The sequence below is a fragment of the Hyaena hyaena genome, unplaced genomic scaffold (genome assembly GCF_003009895.1).
Source record: "Hyaena hyaena isolate Hyena2069 unplaced genomic scaffold, ASM300989v1 scaffold_15, whole genome shotgun sequence".
NCBI lineage: Eukaryota > Metazoa > Chordata > Mammalia > Carnivora > Hyaenidae > Hyaena > Hyaena hyaena.
The window spans coordinates 2,111,597-2,129,516 of NW_024080647.1; the positions used below are offsets into that span (position 1 = coordinate 2,111,597).

A 17,920-nucleotide genomic window follows, 5' to 3' on the forward strand; every position below is an offset into this window, starting at 1 on the left:
CGCATCCATTCTATTCCTAGGACTATAACCAGGAAACATGAAAACATGTATTCACACAACAAACTTGCACACAAATGTTCACAGCAACTTTATTCAAAAAAATGGAAGTCCAAAAAGTGGAAGCAACCCAAATGTCCATCACCTGATGAGCAGATAAACAAAATGTGGTCTGTCCATACAATGGGGCATTAGTTAGCAACTAAAAGGAATGAAGCCCTGATCCCTGCTATGGCATGGATGAACCTTGGAAACATGATGTCAAGTGAAAGAAGCCAGTCATAAAGGACTACCTATTGTACGATCCGTTTATATGAAATGCCCAGAACAGGGAAATCCATAGAAGCAGAAAACAATCTCCAGTGGCTGGGGAATAGAGGGCATGGGACATGATTTTTAATGGGTTCCGGATGACTTCTTAGGGTAAGGGAAATGGTCTAAAATTAGATTATGGTGATGGTTGTACCACTCTGCAAATATACTTAAAAACCATTGCAGTGTACACTTTAAAATGGTGAATTTTATGGCAAGTGGTATCTTAATAAAGCTAGTGCACACACAGAACCCAGTCTCCAGGAGACCCATTCCTGGAAGGATGCCTACACAATTTGCACAGCTACTTGTTTGAATCTAGTTGAGTGTGTAAGTAATGACTGAATAAGCCACCTTCCAAACTGCCCTCTGAATTTACCCTAGGTATTCTTTAAGTCTATACCTTAACAAGTTTTCCATGTGTGAATGAAAGATAAATACTACATACACTAAAGCAAAAGAGTACCCAGCAAGGGTTAATACCTGGCCTCAATATACAGTCACCGGCTGGAAGGGATAATATGTTAGCATATGTCAAAAAGACTCAATTAGCTCTGAGGTCACAAGGTCACTTTTCTAAAATGCAGTGTGTTTCTGTCTACACCCTACCGCAGGCTTTCATTTTGTATCAGCTCGTGGACGGAGTGGAGCTGGTCATGGTTAAATCTAGAAGAGAGGCAGGGCTGGTGTAAGCAAGTGGGCATGTAACCCAGGAAAGCTGTGTCCCACACATGTCCACCTTCCTTCTTCCCTTCTGTCGCTCGTTTCAGGCCCCTCCCAGAACCTCAGCCTGCCTTCTGTGGCTTGGGACTCCACAGGGACACTTCCTCATGAGGATCCTCATGATGAGGATCAGGTTAAGCTAATAATCCAATACATTCTGATTCATTTGGGGACAGTAGAGGGCTGAGTGCCAGGTCCCATGTTTGTCATAATGGAACCTTTTGGATTTGGCGATCCTGTGAGCTGATTCCGAATTCCATGATTTTGCCTTTGTTGTCTATCGACTCTGATGTGAAAGGTTCAGCACTCCATCAAGCCAATATGCCATCGTTTTTTGGTGGCAAGAGTATTTAAGAAGCTGCCTTTTGACCAAGTGGAGGACAGACTTTAGGAGGCAGACTTGGGGAAATGAAAAAGGAGGGAAATTCATGTATATTTAAGGCCTGTCATGCAAAATGCACTTCGGTATTTTTTATGTCATCCTCACAACAACTTTGTGAGGCACACACTAACATCCCCAATTTATAGAAGTGGAAGTCAGGGGCGCCTGGGTGGCTGAGTTAGTTAACCACCCGATTCTTGGTGTTGGCTCAGGTTGTGAGCTCACAGTTTCTGAGTTCAAGCCCCGTGTTGGACTCTGTGGTGGGATTCTTGGTCTCTCTCTCTCTTTGCCCCTCCCCTGCTCTTGTTCTTAAAAAAAAAAAAAAAAAAAAAGTGGAAGTGAAAGCTCAAAGGACCCAGAAATGTTCCAAGTTCCACAGCTAAGCTGCAGGGCTAGGATTCAGTCTAGCTTTGCTGTACTCTGAGGTCCAGGCTTTCTCTCCTGTCCTTGATCTTGGAAATTTCTCTCCTCCTAGGAGGGAAACCAATGTTTGGATGTGAGAGGACACCAATGCCAGCAGTCACACCTAGAAGCTCCACCACTTACTAGGTCGTTCTGAATCCAGAGGAAGGCCTGTGATTTACTGTGGGACTTTGGGCAAGCCACTTAACACCTTTCTACCTCATGGTCCCCATTATTTGTCTGTAAAGCGCTTCGAGAGCCTATAATAAAGGAGCCGTATAAAAACAAAGAAATACTGTCTTTCAGTGTAGGCAGAAAGCCAAGATTCCTCCCCATGATCAATGAAAGTCCTGTGGCACTTTCCAGAAATGTATGGGTGGAGCTTTAGGGCCTTGGAGAAAATTCCAATTGAGTAGCTGCTGACTGAAAATCACCCTGTAGTTTCACCTGAATAAGTGTTCCTCAGTTATTATTATTAGCTTACTTGTCGGGGCTCTGCTGCTACTTTGGCCTCTGTTCCACTGAGCTTCACCCCAGGGCTTCACCCCAGAGGCCGCCCTAACTGACCCCTTCTTGCACCATTCGTCCCTGGGTTCAGTTTCTAGCAAATAAAAGAAACAGCATTAAGGGAGGTATTTTGCTCCTTCCTCCTCCTTTCCTCCCTCCTTCTCCCCAGCTCTTCTTCTAAAATTCAATGCATTGTTTCCGAATATATAACTTAAGCTCAGAAGCATGAACCAGAAGACTCATAAGTCATGGCAGATAAGTGTGAATTTTTAGTTTTGCCTCTACTGATTTAAGCATTTTGTACAGTCTGCAAGCAATTTGCAGAAAATAATTGCGGAATTAGTTTTCTTCATATTTCCTTAATCAACAAGTGAATAAAAAATACAAAATACATACATGGGTGTTTCCCCCCTCAAATCTGAGATTGCATAGTCTTTGGTATAGTGTAAGTCTTTAATATGAATAGAAGTTTTATAGGTATTTCTTTGAAAAGTAACTTCTTTGTACTGATGTCCTATCATCCTACACCCTTCTTATTTTTTATGTAGGACACTGAGTTGCTGCCCCATGGGGTTCAAAAACCTGCTCTTCCAGTTCACAGAATTGCTGTAGGAGAACCCAGTTGTCCTTCTTGGTGGTAACTGTCATTGCCATGTTCTTCTTGAAGCCGTATGTGACGCTTCTCTTCTCTAGAATTCCTTTGTATCCATTCCCTGCCTATGCTCTCCCTATGGGGGCTGAATTTTGTTGTTTTATTTGGACTTGTATTTTGTATGGGTTCCTAACTTAGGCTGATCAAGTTTCAGTGGATTGATTTGATATCATTTACATATTAAGACATTTGTGGAGAGACATCAGAAAAGGTTAAAAAAAAACAGACATAAATAAGTAGGCACTCTAGTGTGGGCTAGGATTGTGGCATGATAGGGGGAGACTCACTTCACCAGGAAGCGAAGCCATTTTATTTATTGATTTATAAGAGCTTAGAACAATAGGCAACACAATGAATCTTATGTTTAAGAAAGCAAAATATATGTTTAAAGGAATATACATATTGTTAAAACAGTTCTATTTATGCAAAAGATTCATGTAACTTTATAAAGGTTTTCAGGGACTTCAAAGGATTTTAAGTGCTGTGTTAGACTATACTGGTAACAGATGTTCAACGGCATGTTTAAGTTTTTGTTTTACTGAAAAAGCAATGGATTACTTGGTATTTTCCTTTTTAAAAACCATACTAAAGCCACCACATTGTAAGTATAGCTCAAATTCATTATTTCTAAGAAACATAAATGATTTAAAATAACATAAGGGCTTCTAAAAATAAATATCACTATAGTGGAGCTAGAAGATTTTGTTTGCTAAATATTCCCTTCAGAATCTCAGTCTTTTGTGTCACTTCTTGTTCTTTTTCTATGAAGACAGATGGTGTCAGTAATTGCCTATATATTTAATTAAGTTAAAAAGCTACATAGTAAGGTTTTGGCAAAAAGTAGGAGATTTTGTGCTATGAGCAAAGAAAGCAAAAGGAAGCAGAAATTGGTAGCATAAGACACTATTCCTCACCAAATACACATTTTGATATCCATATGTGTTGGAATGTGAGCTTGTGTTTCATCAGTCTAATGGAAAGAACAAAGGCATTTACCCTGAAAGATGAAGCTCATAATAGATGGCAGTTCTCTTACATTTTGACCAACTGGATTGGAATGGCTCTACCTGTTGTCCATACCATGTTCAACTTTGGCCCAGTACTCAGTGGACGTTCTAAACTCCTCTGACATTCAGGTTTTTGCCTGGGACTTCTCACCTAGCAGGCTAATTATTGTGAAATTATTATGGGGAAAAAAGCAGTAGCTACTTGTAGAAAGTGGTTTGGGAAACTGATTTAACCATTCTTGTGGTGTCTGTTTTCAAATGTTCCCATCCCGCTAATCCACCTTCTGGCTTAATGGCAATATGGCGCTCCCAGCTGTGGTGCTGTGTATGGGCTTACTCATTTAAACTCTTAAAGCTTAAAAATGGCTACCACAACACTGATTTTATTCCATTTCGCTTAGTCATTAACATTTAATGATTACCTTATGTGCAGAGCACAAGGATGGAATATATTTAAAAAAATAGGAGATGTGTTTTCTGGCTTTAAGCTGTTCAACTCAATTCAACAAGCATATTGAGGATATACAAGAGAAACATACATTTTCTTTAGTGGTGATGGTTGAGGAGGGGGAGTGGCTTACAAAGAAAGTCACCATCAATTCAGTGCAGTACCACAGTGAGCATCTGCTGAGAGAAAGAGCACAGGCTCGTCAGCCAGCTAAGTCATGGTTTGAATCTTGGATTTGTCACTTTGTAGCCATGTGACCTTGAACATGGCACTCTAGCCTGTTTTTTCATTTGTAAATTAGGGATGATAATAACACCCACTTCTCAGGTGTGACGATTAGGAATACCACAGTGTAAAATACCTGACAGAGTGTGTGGCACATGACAAAAATTCAGTAAACAGTTACTATTATCATTAATAATTACTCTGGCCATCAGACTATACTTGTGCTAGAGAATGAAGGGACAGTTGAAGGGGGATTAGTTAAGGTGGCTTTCCATGAGGAGTTGGATTTTGAAACATTTTGAAAGAAGGACACTTGTATACTGGCAGAAAAGAAAGGCAAGGCAAGTGGCAGGCAGGAAAGGGGCATGTGGGAGGCGGGATGAGAATGCATTTTTTGGATTTGGTGCCGCCAAGCAGATCAGCTTGCTTCTCGTGAAGAGCACTTAGGATACGATCAATGAGAAAAGCAATTAGTGCCACGTGGTGGGAGAAGGATGATTCAGGGGTGTTTTAAGAAATAGGTAAGGCCTAGAGCAAATTACCTTGTACTTTGTCAACCCAGCATTATTGTACGGATGGTATGTACTTTGTACAACCCCACGTTTGGTTAAAATGAATGTTAGGGACAACTTTGAAAGCGAAAATTTTATCACATGAAAAGTCTTGACCACAGGTGGCAACTGGAGGTAGGAAAGGGCCACTCAGCTTTGGTTTTGTGATGTTGGTGGACAAGCTGTTTGGCATATGTATGTGGAAACATATCTTCTGGTCTTTCTTAGCATTTGTAGAAAGCCTTTTCCTTTCCTCCTACCTGCTGCCATCCTGAGTCCTGCAAATATGTAGAACCTCCTCAGAAATGCAGGATGCAGTGTGAGCGCCCAGATTTGCCCTGGCCTGGCCATGTTTCTGGTGGTTAAAGTTAGTTAAAGACCTCAAAGTCCAGAGAGAAGTTTCTGGGTTTCATTTGAAAGGAAGCAAGGATCTTCCATGAGGAGAGTAAATGTCCGAAGTCCTGGGTGGGATGACTGGATATCAACAGAGGAACTGGGTCTATTATATGAAGACCAACCAAAGTTCTACCCGAGAGGTGATGTTTAGGCTTGCGTTCATTCTTTCTGAAGGTTAAGGTTTACAGCAAAAGGGGGTTAACCAAATGCTTAAGGACAGTCACGTATGGTAACGTTACATATAGCAAAATTGGCTACCAGTTTACCTGAACTATCAGTGTTAAGAAACAGAATTGTAGTTTTTACTGTAAAATTTATTGTCACCATTGGCTTTGTGCTTATTGTAGAAGTCATCATCATCACCATCATCATTATTATTACTTGTACATTACAGGTCTCTTTCATTGACATGAAGATGCAGACCTTTTAAAGGGACAGGTCTTTTACTCTAATGCTTCAAAATCCTTTGGGATCTATTTTCCCTTCACTAGGTATTAACTTGTGATTAACAATGTGCCTATTATAGCATTTAAAAACACTGAATAATAGGCACTGCTGTTTATACCAAAGGCCTATTAAATTTTAATTTAGATATAAACTGTTAACCTTCTTATATATAAATAAAATACCTTCCCTAAAGAGAAAAAGTAAATCTCATTGAGGTTCCTTGGTGAATACCTTGTATATCTTGAAAACAGAGATAGGGAGATCTTGCAAATGAGAGTACTAGAGGAGAACTCAGAGAGAAGTGTTCATTCATTCATTTAATAAATATTTATTGTGGCTCTATTATATGCTAGACGTGGTGCTAGGCACTGGGTATACAGCGATGAATAAGAAGGAATTATGATATTTCTGTAGACCTTGGTTTTTCTACTCTCTGAAATAAGTATATTCATTTTTGATGCTTATATATCACTTTGAGATGATAATGCTCACTGACTTTTAAAAATAATGCTAATTCAATTCAGATTCCACTCACAGTCTGAAAACCTGCTGAGGGCTCGGTGACAGTTTTACATGTGATTATGCCATTTGATTTAATAAGAACAGCACCTTATATCGGCTCAGCCTCTAAGAACTTCCTGTGGGAAGGAGGGCAGGAAGTCACCATTTGTCAAGGAAAAAACAAGGCTCAGAGAGGTCCAGTGAGTTGTCTAAAGTATCACAACTGGTTAATGGACAGATTGGGGCCAGAACCTATTACTTATCATGATGAAAATATTCTCAGCAATCTCTTTTTTCTATTCCAGGCTGATATACTTGTATTAGGCATTCTTCGAGACAGTTTTTAGAATGTGTGGGATATTCTCTGATGTAGGTCAGGGTCTCTGTTTTTGTCTTTCCTCACAATTCGTCCTATTTCCTTCTGTGGCTACCTTTTGTATCTAGGAAAGGCCTTGGCTAGTGCTCAAGGCCATTTTCATCTAAACTCTTTTCTTAAAAATTGCATTTCCTACCCCCCCTTTTTTTAAAGCAATAACAATCAATGATCACAACAGAAATGATTACTTTAAATATTGACAATTACCTAAAAATGAACAAATTTTTTTTTTGCCTATCTTTCTTTTTTTAATGTCTTTTAATTTTTTTTTTTTTTTTTTTTTTTACAAATAGTTTATTGTCAAATTAGTTTCCACAAAAATGAACAAATGTTTAATCTGGAAATTTCAAAAGAAAGCATCTTTGCCAATTTGTTTAGCGACTTTATACAAAGAAAAGGGACCAGAGAATGATATGTAAATGTGTATTTATAGGAGGCAAGTCAGATACGAAGTTTGTAAAACGTAGATCCTCACTTCGTATGGATTTTGTGCTTTTCTATCACCAACCTCCACAATACCTTTCCCACTTGGAATACACTCTTTCTTACCTTCCTTCCAGTCCTAATTGTCTTTCAGCTCAAATCCCACCTACTCTGTACCAACCTTTCTTGATTGCTCCAAACAGAAGGCAGTTAGCTGACATTACCTTTTTGATGTCTCTTTTATTGTTCTATGTGGTTGTCACTTATATTTTTACTTGTAATTCATTTTTTGAGTCTGTCTGTCCAGCTAGATTGTGAACTCCCTAAGGGCAAGCCTCCACTTCTTTTGCGTTTTTGCAGCCTCTCTGGCACCGACCAAAATGGCTTATACATAATAGGTGCTCAGTAAATACTAGTTCTTTATTTAAAAATTTCCCAGAAGTGAGTAAGTAAGATCAGCAGATCTGGATATTCTAGAAGCTCCAGGGGGCCATCAACCAACTGGCTATCATGTGACTGTCATTGTGTTAGACATCACAAAGGTAAAAAATGCAAGGTCCAATGTATTTTCTAGAGGATTTACAAATCTCAAGAAGGCAATATTTATGCCTAGGAATCAGTAAGAGTAAAGATCAACTGTGGTGCATGTGTATCAGATGAAATTGGGTGATGGATGCAAAATGAACTTCCTTACAACAGGGAGTGGATCCTGTTTAATCTTTGTTCCCTCGGCTGCTAGCGTGGGGCTAGAGTAAGCTGTTGGGAAGTACTTATTTAATGAACATGTCAGTCTCTCTTTAATCTGAGGCCTTCAGTAGGTGTTTCATGCCCCTCCTGGAACCCAGTGGATACTGCCCATCAAAGGAGCCCTGGCTCCAGGATCCAATGGGGTAATAGTTGCTGCTCTTTGTTTAAGGCTTGGATGCCTCGATGGTGACATGGGACAGGGCCCTCCTCTCAGTGAAAGGCCAGATCTCCAGTGTGGCTGCCTTGTAGCTCGGTGTACTCTGCATGGAGTCTCTGAAAGCCTGGAATTGCCTCGTTTCTAGGGTACTGGAATCTTGGATATAAATCCACTTGCAGAGGTGCCTTCTACTATGCTCCTACCACCTCCATTTCTCAGGGACGGCCTTTTTCCTATTTTTTTAAAAAATTAAAGTATAGTTGGTATACAATATTATATTAGTTTCAGGCGTACAACATAGTGATTCGGCCTTTATAAACATGACTAAATGCTCACCGCGATAAGCCAAGTTACCATCTGTCCCCATACAAAGTTATTATAAAGTTATTATTGACCGCATTCCCTAATCTGTACTTTACATCCCTGTGATTCATTTACTGACTCTTTTCCTTTCATTCCCAATGACCCTGTGTTCTGGCTGATGTTTACAATACTTAAACCCTGTGTTTCCAAAACTTTCCCTCCATACAGCTACCTTAGAACGTCACTGTCACTTCCTCTGTTTTCAGAGCCAGCAGAACCCTCGTGATTACATTGGCCACCTGCATAATCCAAGCTAATCTTCCCCTCTCAAGATCCTTAAATTAATTGCATCGTTGTGTTACTGCATATGTAACACTCGTCTCCTTAAGGCTGATCAGGGTTTTCCACACCCCTACTTGGAGTTGATTCACAATTGTGGGCCTATCCTTGGTGTACCATTGCCATCTTATCTCTTTTTTTTTTGTTTTGTTTTGGCTTCCAGTCTCCTTTGCTTTTACCAGGCTGAGTTAGGGGGACCATTGGGAACCAGAGAGCAAGAATCTGAGATGGATGCAGCCAGTTTTCTGCTTCACATGTCTGTTGCAGGACATGTGTATACATAAGGTCTTGTACATGAACATGTAAGCTATTACATTCTGTACAGGTTTGTAATGATCATTATTTATATATTTTTTCTGATTACAAATATAATAATTGTTATTTTTTGAAAGATTTTAAAAATATCTTTTATTTATTTTGAGAGAGAGAGACAGAGAACAGAGAGAGAGAGGGAGAGCGAGAGAATTACAAGCAGGCTCTGCACTGCCAGCCCAGAGCCCGATGTGGGGTGTGATCTTAAGAACCATGAGACCATGACCTGAGCTAAAATCAAGAGTCGGACTCTTAACAGACTGAGCCACCCAGGCGCCCCAATAATGCTTACTTTTGAAAATGCAAATGCAGATAGCACAAAGAACAAAACAGAAATCACTCTGTATTAGTTTTCTATGGCTGCTGTAACAAGTTGCTATAAAGTTAGTCACTTAACAGGTCGGAAGTCAGAAGTCTCACTGGGCTAAAATCAAAGTGTCAGCAGTGCTTTATTCCTCCCCGGGAATCCTAGGGGAGCATCTGTTTCCTTGCTTTTTCTGTCATCTAGAGGCCGTCTGCATTCCCTGGCTCGCTGTCACTTCCTCTGTTTTCAGAGCCAGCAGAACCCTCGTGATTATACTGGCCACCTGCATAATCCAAGCTAATCTTCCCCTCTCAAGATCCTTAAATTAATCACATCATTCTGTTACCGCATATGTAACACTCACAGACTTCAGGGTTTAGGACTTATTTGGAGGCCGTTACTCTGCCTGCCACACCCTCAATCTTCCAATCCAGAGATAATGACTTGTAACCTCTTAGTGTATTTCTTTAGGTTCTTTTTTGCTCTGCATATATATGGGTTTTTCTTCTTTTTATAAAATGGTTAGCATGTTGCATATGTTGTTTTGTAATCTGAATTTTAGCCTTCCAACTATTCTATGAAGTTTCCTGCTAAATATTCTTCAAAAACTGAAGTTTTGGTTTCATAGCATTCAATTCTATTGCTCTGTCGTAATTTGCTTAACAATTTCTGTTATTGGAATTTAGGTTATTTGAAAATTTTTACCATCCTTAATGGTGTTCTGGTTGACATATGCATACATAAACCTTTGTGATTATTTCCTTGTAATATTTCCAAAAAGTAGATTTCTCTTCTTCTTAATATTAATTTTGAATACAAAAATAGGTACTATGAAAATATTGAAATACATAATTTTTGAATGGAAAGGTTTCTCAGAAGTCAGAGAAGCTAATGTACTTCATAGCTGAGAAAACCAAGGATAAGAAAAAGAAACTATAAGCTCAAAGTAATATAGTAATTTAAAAAAAGAGCTAGATTTGACTATTTGAAACCTCAGTATGACAAAGAACATTACAAATAAAACACAGATGACAGCATTTGGGGTCCAAGTACAGGAGGGGCAGGAATGGGCACAGATGTGTCAGGTGAAGAAAACAGCAGGGTTGGTTGGGAGGTTGGTACACTGAACAAATTGATTGAGCAAATAAGTACAGGTATTGAGGATAAACAGTCTCCGATTTCTCACTGTTAGAGAAGGTATTTATTTTTAAGTGTGGAAAAGAGGAAGTCTGGAAAGAATACTGAAATATTAGATTATCAGGAACGTGGGGTTTTAAAATATATAAACTGATAGAGGTGCCTGGGTGGCTCAGTTGGTTAAGCGTCTGACTTTTGGCTCAGGTCATGATCCACAGTTTGTAGGTTCAAGCCCTGCATCAGGCTCTCTGCTGTCAGCTTAGAGCCTGGAACCTACTTCAGATTCTGTGTCTTCCTCTCTCTCTGCCTCTCCCCTGCTCACGTTCTGTATCTCAAAAATAAATAAACATTTATACACTGATAGATATAGGGACAGTTGTAGATGCATTTGTGCGTGTGTGTGTGTGTGTGTGTGTGTGTGTGTGTGTGTAGTACATATATAATACATATACTTCCAAGCTCTGTCCACTGAGAGAGACCAGAAGCACTGGACACTCTAGTAGCATTGAAAGTACCAAGAGCCCAGATCTTAGTACTGTCTTCCACTAAAAGGACCCAAGGCTCTTGGATTGATCCTAGGTCTTGGACAGGGAAATGTAAGATGAACCTGGAATATCCCTTCGTGCTAGAAAGTAAGACAGCACTCACAAAGAATGATGGGGACATGTCAAAAGGACACAAGAGCCACTCTGAAGTTCTCCCAGCAGTGAAATCTGGGGCAATTTGAGCATCAAAATGATGAAACCATCAAAATATAATTGACTGAAGAAAATAGAAACTCACCAATTCCAACTAGTATAAATATACATACATACATACATACATACATGAAAGATGAAGAAGGAAAAACTCTTGCTTACAGCAGATTGCCAACTAATAAATGCAGAAAGCATGACAGAAATAGACAATGACCACTATCACAGTGATGATTGTTTCAGGAGAAAGTTGGCAATGGTTGTTGAGTTTCGTGGGTGGAAATTTGATGAATTCTTGGAACACCTTTCTATAAAATATTACTAATCAGTGAGAAAGGAAAAAATAATGGTTTTATGGTGGAAAACATGGCTGGAAAAAAGCGGGGAAAGCCACAAATGACAATCTAGGAGAACATATTTGTTACATATAACAACCTAAAGATAAGAATTGCTTAGGTACAAAGAGCTTCTACAAATCAACATTTATATTATAGTCCAACTTAGGTGGTTAAAAGACATGGTAAGGCAAGTAAGACAAAATATATAAAGAGCCAACAAATATGAAAAGACGTGCATCATCACTAAAAATCAAAGAAATACTAAAGGACAACAAGATAACATTTTTCCCCCTGTTAGACTGGCAAAAATGAGGCATTGGTAATATGTCAGTCTCTTCATTGGTACCACACAGCATGCCCACTAGGGAGAGAAATTAAGTGCTTTTTGGGGTGATGTTACTTGCTAAATGACTAGAGAGTATGCCAGTGATTTTGCCCCAAAATATTTTTTATATATCTTATAGATAAAAGTTTTATAAATTTATTTATAAAATTGTATTTATATTTGTGTTTATATTATTTATACATTATTATATATATGCCTATATTTCATTATATATTTGTGTATATTATATTATTATATTTTATTATACACACATGCACAGAGCTAATATACTTCCCTTGCGAATGTAAAAACACCCTTTGGTGTATTCACTGAGCACTTCCTCCAGTGTTGTTCTATTGAAAATCATACCACAAATGACAATATACTCAAGTGTTAACAGGATGAGACAATGATGGGTCATAATATGATCAAATTACAGAATCATGGGTTAATATTTATCTCATCCATCAACTGATACCTGAATTCATTCTCTAAAAGCCTTGGCACCACATCTAGTATCTGCTAAAAAGCCTCTGTTGTTTGTTCATTCATTCTTTCAACACATATTTACTCAACACCTACTTTGGGCCAGGGCGGAGTAGTGCTGAGAATTGAGTGGGGAGCAAAAGCAGACATCGTATGTCTCCTCACAGAGCTTACAGTCTACAGAGGGAGACAGCTGTAATCAGATAATCATGTAAATAAGTTTAAAACTGTCACTAAGGTAAAGTGATGGGAAGGAGAGGTACTTGGTGATGTGAGAACTCAAAACAGGTGAATCTGACTTTGTCAGCGAGGTAAGGGAAGGCTTCTCTAAGAAAGTGTGGTTTTAGCTGAACTACTATGGATGGGAGGAGGTTTAACAAGATGAAAAAGAAGAGGCAAGAGCATTTCAGGCAGAGGGGCAGCACATGTAAAGGCCCTGTGGCAGGAGGTAGTAAGATGAAAGGGGGACTGAGAGAGCCTAGTGTGATTAGGAGAGAGAAAAAGAGGGGAGTTGGGTGAGCAAAGGCTGGCAGGGCACATGGGACCAGCCAAGTGAAGGGTAAGACCTTAATCCCCGAAACCTGGAAGGATAGTGAGCCCAGGATAGGACCAGCTCTGGGTTTGAAGACCCCTCTCACTGCCATGCAATCTCCCCCCTACCAAACTTGCATAAATAGAAATCACAACTCAACAGTTCCCATAGCTCCATCCTCCTACCGCCCCAGAGATCACATTTCTCATGACGAATATTTGGGGCGGGAAGTGTCCCCTGCTTCCCTGCCACCCCACTCTTTCACCAGAGGGCACTGTTTCTGTCCTCCCTCAGCTCCAGGTAGGTTAGTAGATGCCCGTCAGTTAGTCCCTTTCTCTCTCAATGTGCGGGCCTGAGAAAGGAACTCAAAACCGACGGAGGGGCCAGGAAGGCAAATGGAAAATGATTATTGAGCAAGCTGAAAGCTGCCCAGAACATAAACTCTCACTTTGAAACCATCACCTAACTGAAATGAAGAATCATAAAACTGAGAATAATGAATATAAAACAACCAAAGTGCATGTACAGTGTTGGATGGCCAGAGGATATCAGGAGAGAGAGGGCGGAGGCCATGTCACCCTGTAGATGGAGGTCTGGTCACCCAGCACTCACAGAGGAGGGACTGAGCATTTTTAAACACGAGTCCTGTGAAGTAGTAGTGGGAATCTAAACATTATAACTGGGGGAGGGTGAGAAAGAAAGCAAAAAAGGCCACAGTTACTAGACCTTATACATCAGAGCCACACATGTGCATATGAAGACTGTTACAGATGAAACGCTGAATATATAAAACCATGTTATAGAGTAATAATAACAATGTATAGTGTGTCATAATCTATAGAAAGTTTAAAAACTTGCAAAATAGGGGCACCTGGGTGGCTCAGTTGGTTAAGCGCCTGACTTCGGCTCAGGTCATGATCTCACGGTTCGTGGGTTTGAGCCCCGCATCCGGCTCTGTGCTGACAACCATCTCAGAGCCTGGAGCCTGTTTCAGATTCTGTGTCTTCCTTTCTCTCTGACCCTCCCCTGCTCTCTCTCTCTCTCTTTCAGAAATAAATAAAACATTAAAAATTTAAAAAAAAACTTGCAAAATAAAACAATTATTTATGGGTTCCTCCATGCGCTGTCAAAGCGTAAAGATATAGACAGGCCTCAGAGCCCCAAATGTAAGCCTCTGGGAGGAGAAGGGGCTGCATCAGGAGGATTGGCAAGGAGTGCACAGGACTGGAGGCGGGACTGGTACCACTTCATTTCTTAAGCTGAGTGGGGGCACGTGATGTTCATCATATTATTACTAAGACCTTTTTATATCGATGAAATATGGCCCAGTGCATTTTTTAGAAGAAAAAAATAGACAGCCTAAGTTGCTGGTGAACTACTGATAAGGAGAGGAATGGAAACAAGGACTCTGAACTCCTTTCTAGGGATTGACGTTCTATGTAAGCACAAGTCTTAGACAAGTTCAGTCCCTGGATGGCATAAAATAGTGTCATGATAAGACACTAATGGGCAGAATTGAGTCCACATCGACAAAGCTGGGTAGGATGAGTTGCCATCATCGAAACTCCAGCTGTACCCGAAAGAGAAGACCTTGGGCACAGACCTCATAAATGCTGAATTACAGAGTCAGCTCATGCAAGGGGCACTGAATCTGAGAACCTGATTTCCCCTGTTACTTGGGGACAGACGGTATGGGGTGTTTACATATTTTAGTATTTCACGTGGCATTAACTTACCTGCTGCTCCATGGTGCTTGCGTCAATAAATGTCACCAGGTCTATAGAAATGTAACCAACAACACCTCTCGTTTTACACGCATTTCCGATTTTGAGGCACAAAGAACTGAGAACTTGGGGATCCACTGAAGTCTGAGGCATGGTGGTACCAGAATTGATGAAGGGGCCTTCTGCATGAATCTGGTCCCCCGTTGACAACACTCTGATCTCTCCATTGGGCTCTATCAGCATGTCGACCATCAGGTTGGTGACACTATCTGCGGGTGGATATGCTTCCACCACGCCTCCTGGTGGGAGAAACATGGAGTAGGTGAAAAGATGTATTCACGTGGATTGTGTCCACTTAGCAGAAGAGAAAAAAGCCCAGACTGTAGCAGATGGACTAGGGCTCAGATCCTGCATCTGCCATGTCTTGTGAACTTTGGGCAAGTAGTTTCAATTCTCTGAACTTCCTTTTCCTTATCTATAAAATGGGCATAATAAAACCTACCTCACTAGATTGTTGTGAATCTTAAAGATAATGTATTTATAGTATTTAGCCTAGTGCTTGGCAATATACTAGGACTTGGCATATACTAAGACTCAACGAATGTTAGTTTTCACTCGCCGTAATGACATCATAAGATCATTAAGGCTATGGCCTATTCATAACCTAAGGACTATAGGCAAATCCCTCAGGGGGAGTTAACTGCCCATAGTCTGCACTTTATATCTTCATGACAAGTGCTTTCTGTTTCAATGTCACTGCTTTTGAAGTTTTGACACATTAGGACTTTTATCAGGAACGAGAGAACACGATTACGTCAAAGGATTCCTATGCAAAGCCAATTGTAAAGCATTTTTTTAAACATTTATTTTTGAGAGAAAGAGAGAGAGGAGAGAGACAGAGCATGAGCAGGGGAGAGGCAGAGAGAGACAGACACACAGAATCCGAAGCAGGCTCCAGGCTCTGAGTTGTCAGCACAGAGCCTGACATGGGGCTCAAATCCATGAGCTGTGAGATCATGAACTGAACCAAAGTCAGACGTTTAACTGACTGAACCACCCTCCCCTCTTTTTAAGATAGCATAATTTAGAAGTTAAAACATCTAAGCATTCTCTAGATGGGGCAGTCTCTGGAGCCCTACAGTGTTAAGATAAGCTTGGTGTGCATTTCACAAATTTGCTGGGAGGTGACCTCTGCCCGCAGACTTTGAACAGCATATATAGTTAAATCCTGAGACTTTAGCATTTCTCAAATGCAGACATCTGTTACTCTATATAAAAGGCATTTTCCTTAAATGTCTCTAAGTTTGTTTGGAGCTGTCCCTAAGGAAAGCTGAGTTTTGGAAGGAAAACTGATTTATCTAGTTGGTTAGTATGAGATGTGTTCTTCTCTAAATGGGACCTACTAGTGTGTGCTGTACCTAAATATGACTTATTGGGGGAATTAGCAAGGTAAGTGCAACAAAACAACAACAAAATCCACAAAAACACAAACAAATCCAAACAAAGACACCGATTGAGTCTCTCTGAATTGACTTAACTTTGTGGCTTTATCTATTTTCAAAGCTTGTGCTTCAGTGGAAACACATTATCCTTTATACTTACAAGGTTACTTTAGTATTTTTACTCCAAAGAAACTTATTTGTACCTTCTTCTCAGCATTATGACCAGAGTCTCTTCATTGTTAACTGTTTTCCTTTCAAAGCAATTAATTCCTCTTCTTAAAAAATATATTGCCTGTGATAATAGTCCTGTGACAACATAGACATCGAATCTGTGGCACATTTTATGGCCAGAAGAACACTTGAGAGAGCGGAAGTGAAATGAAACAGGTCATAATGGAAGGTGGTGAGAGATGTGGCCTTAGAATCAAGAAGCCTGAGGGGATGGCCCCGTTTGGTCAGTGAACATTTATGCAGGCCTGCTGTATGCACTGGGCTCAGAGCCATGGCTTACTAGAGCTGGATGTTTGAGACATGCTAAAATTGTAGGGTCTGTGTTTCCCACTCATCACATATTTGCTGTGTAACTTTCTAGCTTTGAGGCTGTTTCTCATCTATAAAACTAGCTTAATAAAGCTTGTTCTGCTTCCCATAAGTGGGCACTGTTTACAGCATGGCTAGAAGAAAGGATAGAGATGCACAGGAAGTCAAGGACAGCCTGAGCTTGTGGTTGTATAGCTCAGGTTGTATAGCTTGTGGTTGTATAGCTGACCTTGGAAGATTTGGAAACTTCCTAAGTCTTATCCTAGATGGATCTGGAGATCTTCATGGTCCTCCCCTCCTAACTTAAAAAGAACCCGTTATTCTTGACCAGTTTTGTTGTAGGGACCTTGTTCTTTCCCATTTATGCATATGAGGTTAACTCCATTTTACTCTTCTGTCAGTGGGTGCATGTGGAAATTGGTAGAATCACAGAAGTTTAGATCTTTTTTAAAATATAATTTATTGTCAAATTGGTTTCCATGCAACACCCAGTGCTCATCCCAACAAGTGCCCTCCTCAATCCCCATCACCCAATTTCCCCTCTCCCATACCCCCATCAACCCTCAGTTTGTTCTCAGTATTTAAGAATCTCTTATGGTTTGCCTCCCTCCCTGTCTGTAACTTTCTTTCCCCCTTTCCCTCCCCCATGGTCTTCTGCTAAGTTTCTCAAGGTCCACATATGAGTGAAAACGTATGGTACCTGTGTTTCTCTGATTGACTTATTCACTTAGCATAATACCCTCCAGTTCCATCCACATTGCTGCAAATGGCCAGATTTCATTCTTTCTCGTTGCCCAGTAGTAATCCATTGTATATATAAATGACATCTTCTTGATCCATTTGTCAGTTGATGGACACTTAGGCTCTTTCCATGATTTGGCTATTGTTGAAGGTGCTGCTGTGAACATTGGGTTGCATGTGCCCCTACGCATCAGCTCTTCTGTATCCCTTGGGTAAATTCCTAGCAGTGCTATTGCTGGGTCATAAGGGAGTTCTATTTTTAATATTTTGAGGAACCTCCACACTGTTTTCCAGAGCGGCTTCACCAGTTCGCATTCCCACCAGCAGTACAAGAGAGTGTCCGTTTCTCCACATCCTCGCCAGCATCTAGAGTCTCCTGATTTGTTCATTTTAGCCACTCTGACCGGCGTGAGGTGGTATCTCAGTGTGGTTTTGATTTGTATTTAATG

General features: G+C 40.3%; 1 protein-coding gene across 3 annotated transcripts in view; it reads right to left on the reverse strand.

Moving 5' to 3' along the window:
• IQCH (IQ motif containing H) overlaps positions 1-17,920 on the reverse strand; it is a 214,952-nt gene that overhangs the window by 38,212 nt on the left and 158,820 nt on the right. For all 3 annotated transcript variants that reach the window (XM_039220123.1, XM_039220114.1, XM_039220106.1), the window contains one exon: positions 14,761-15,047. In XM_039220123.1, coding sequence (XP_039076054.1) covers positions 14,761-15,047 — 287 coding nt within the window. The remainder of the gene's footprint in view (positions 1-14,760; positions 15,048-17,920) is intronic.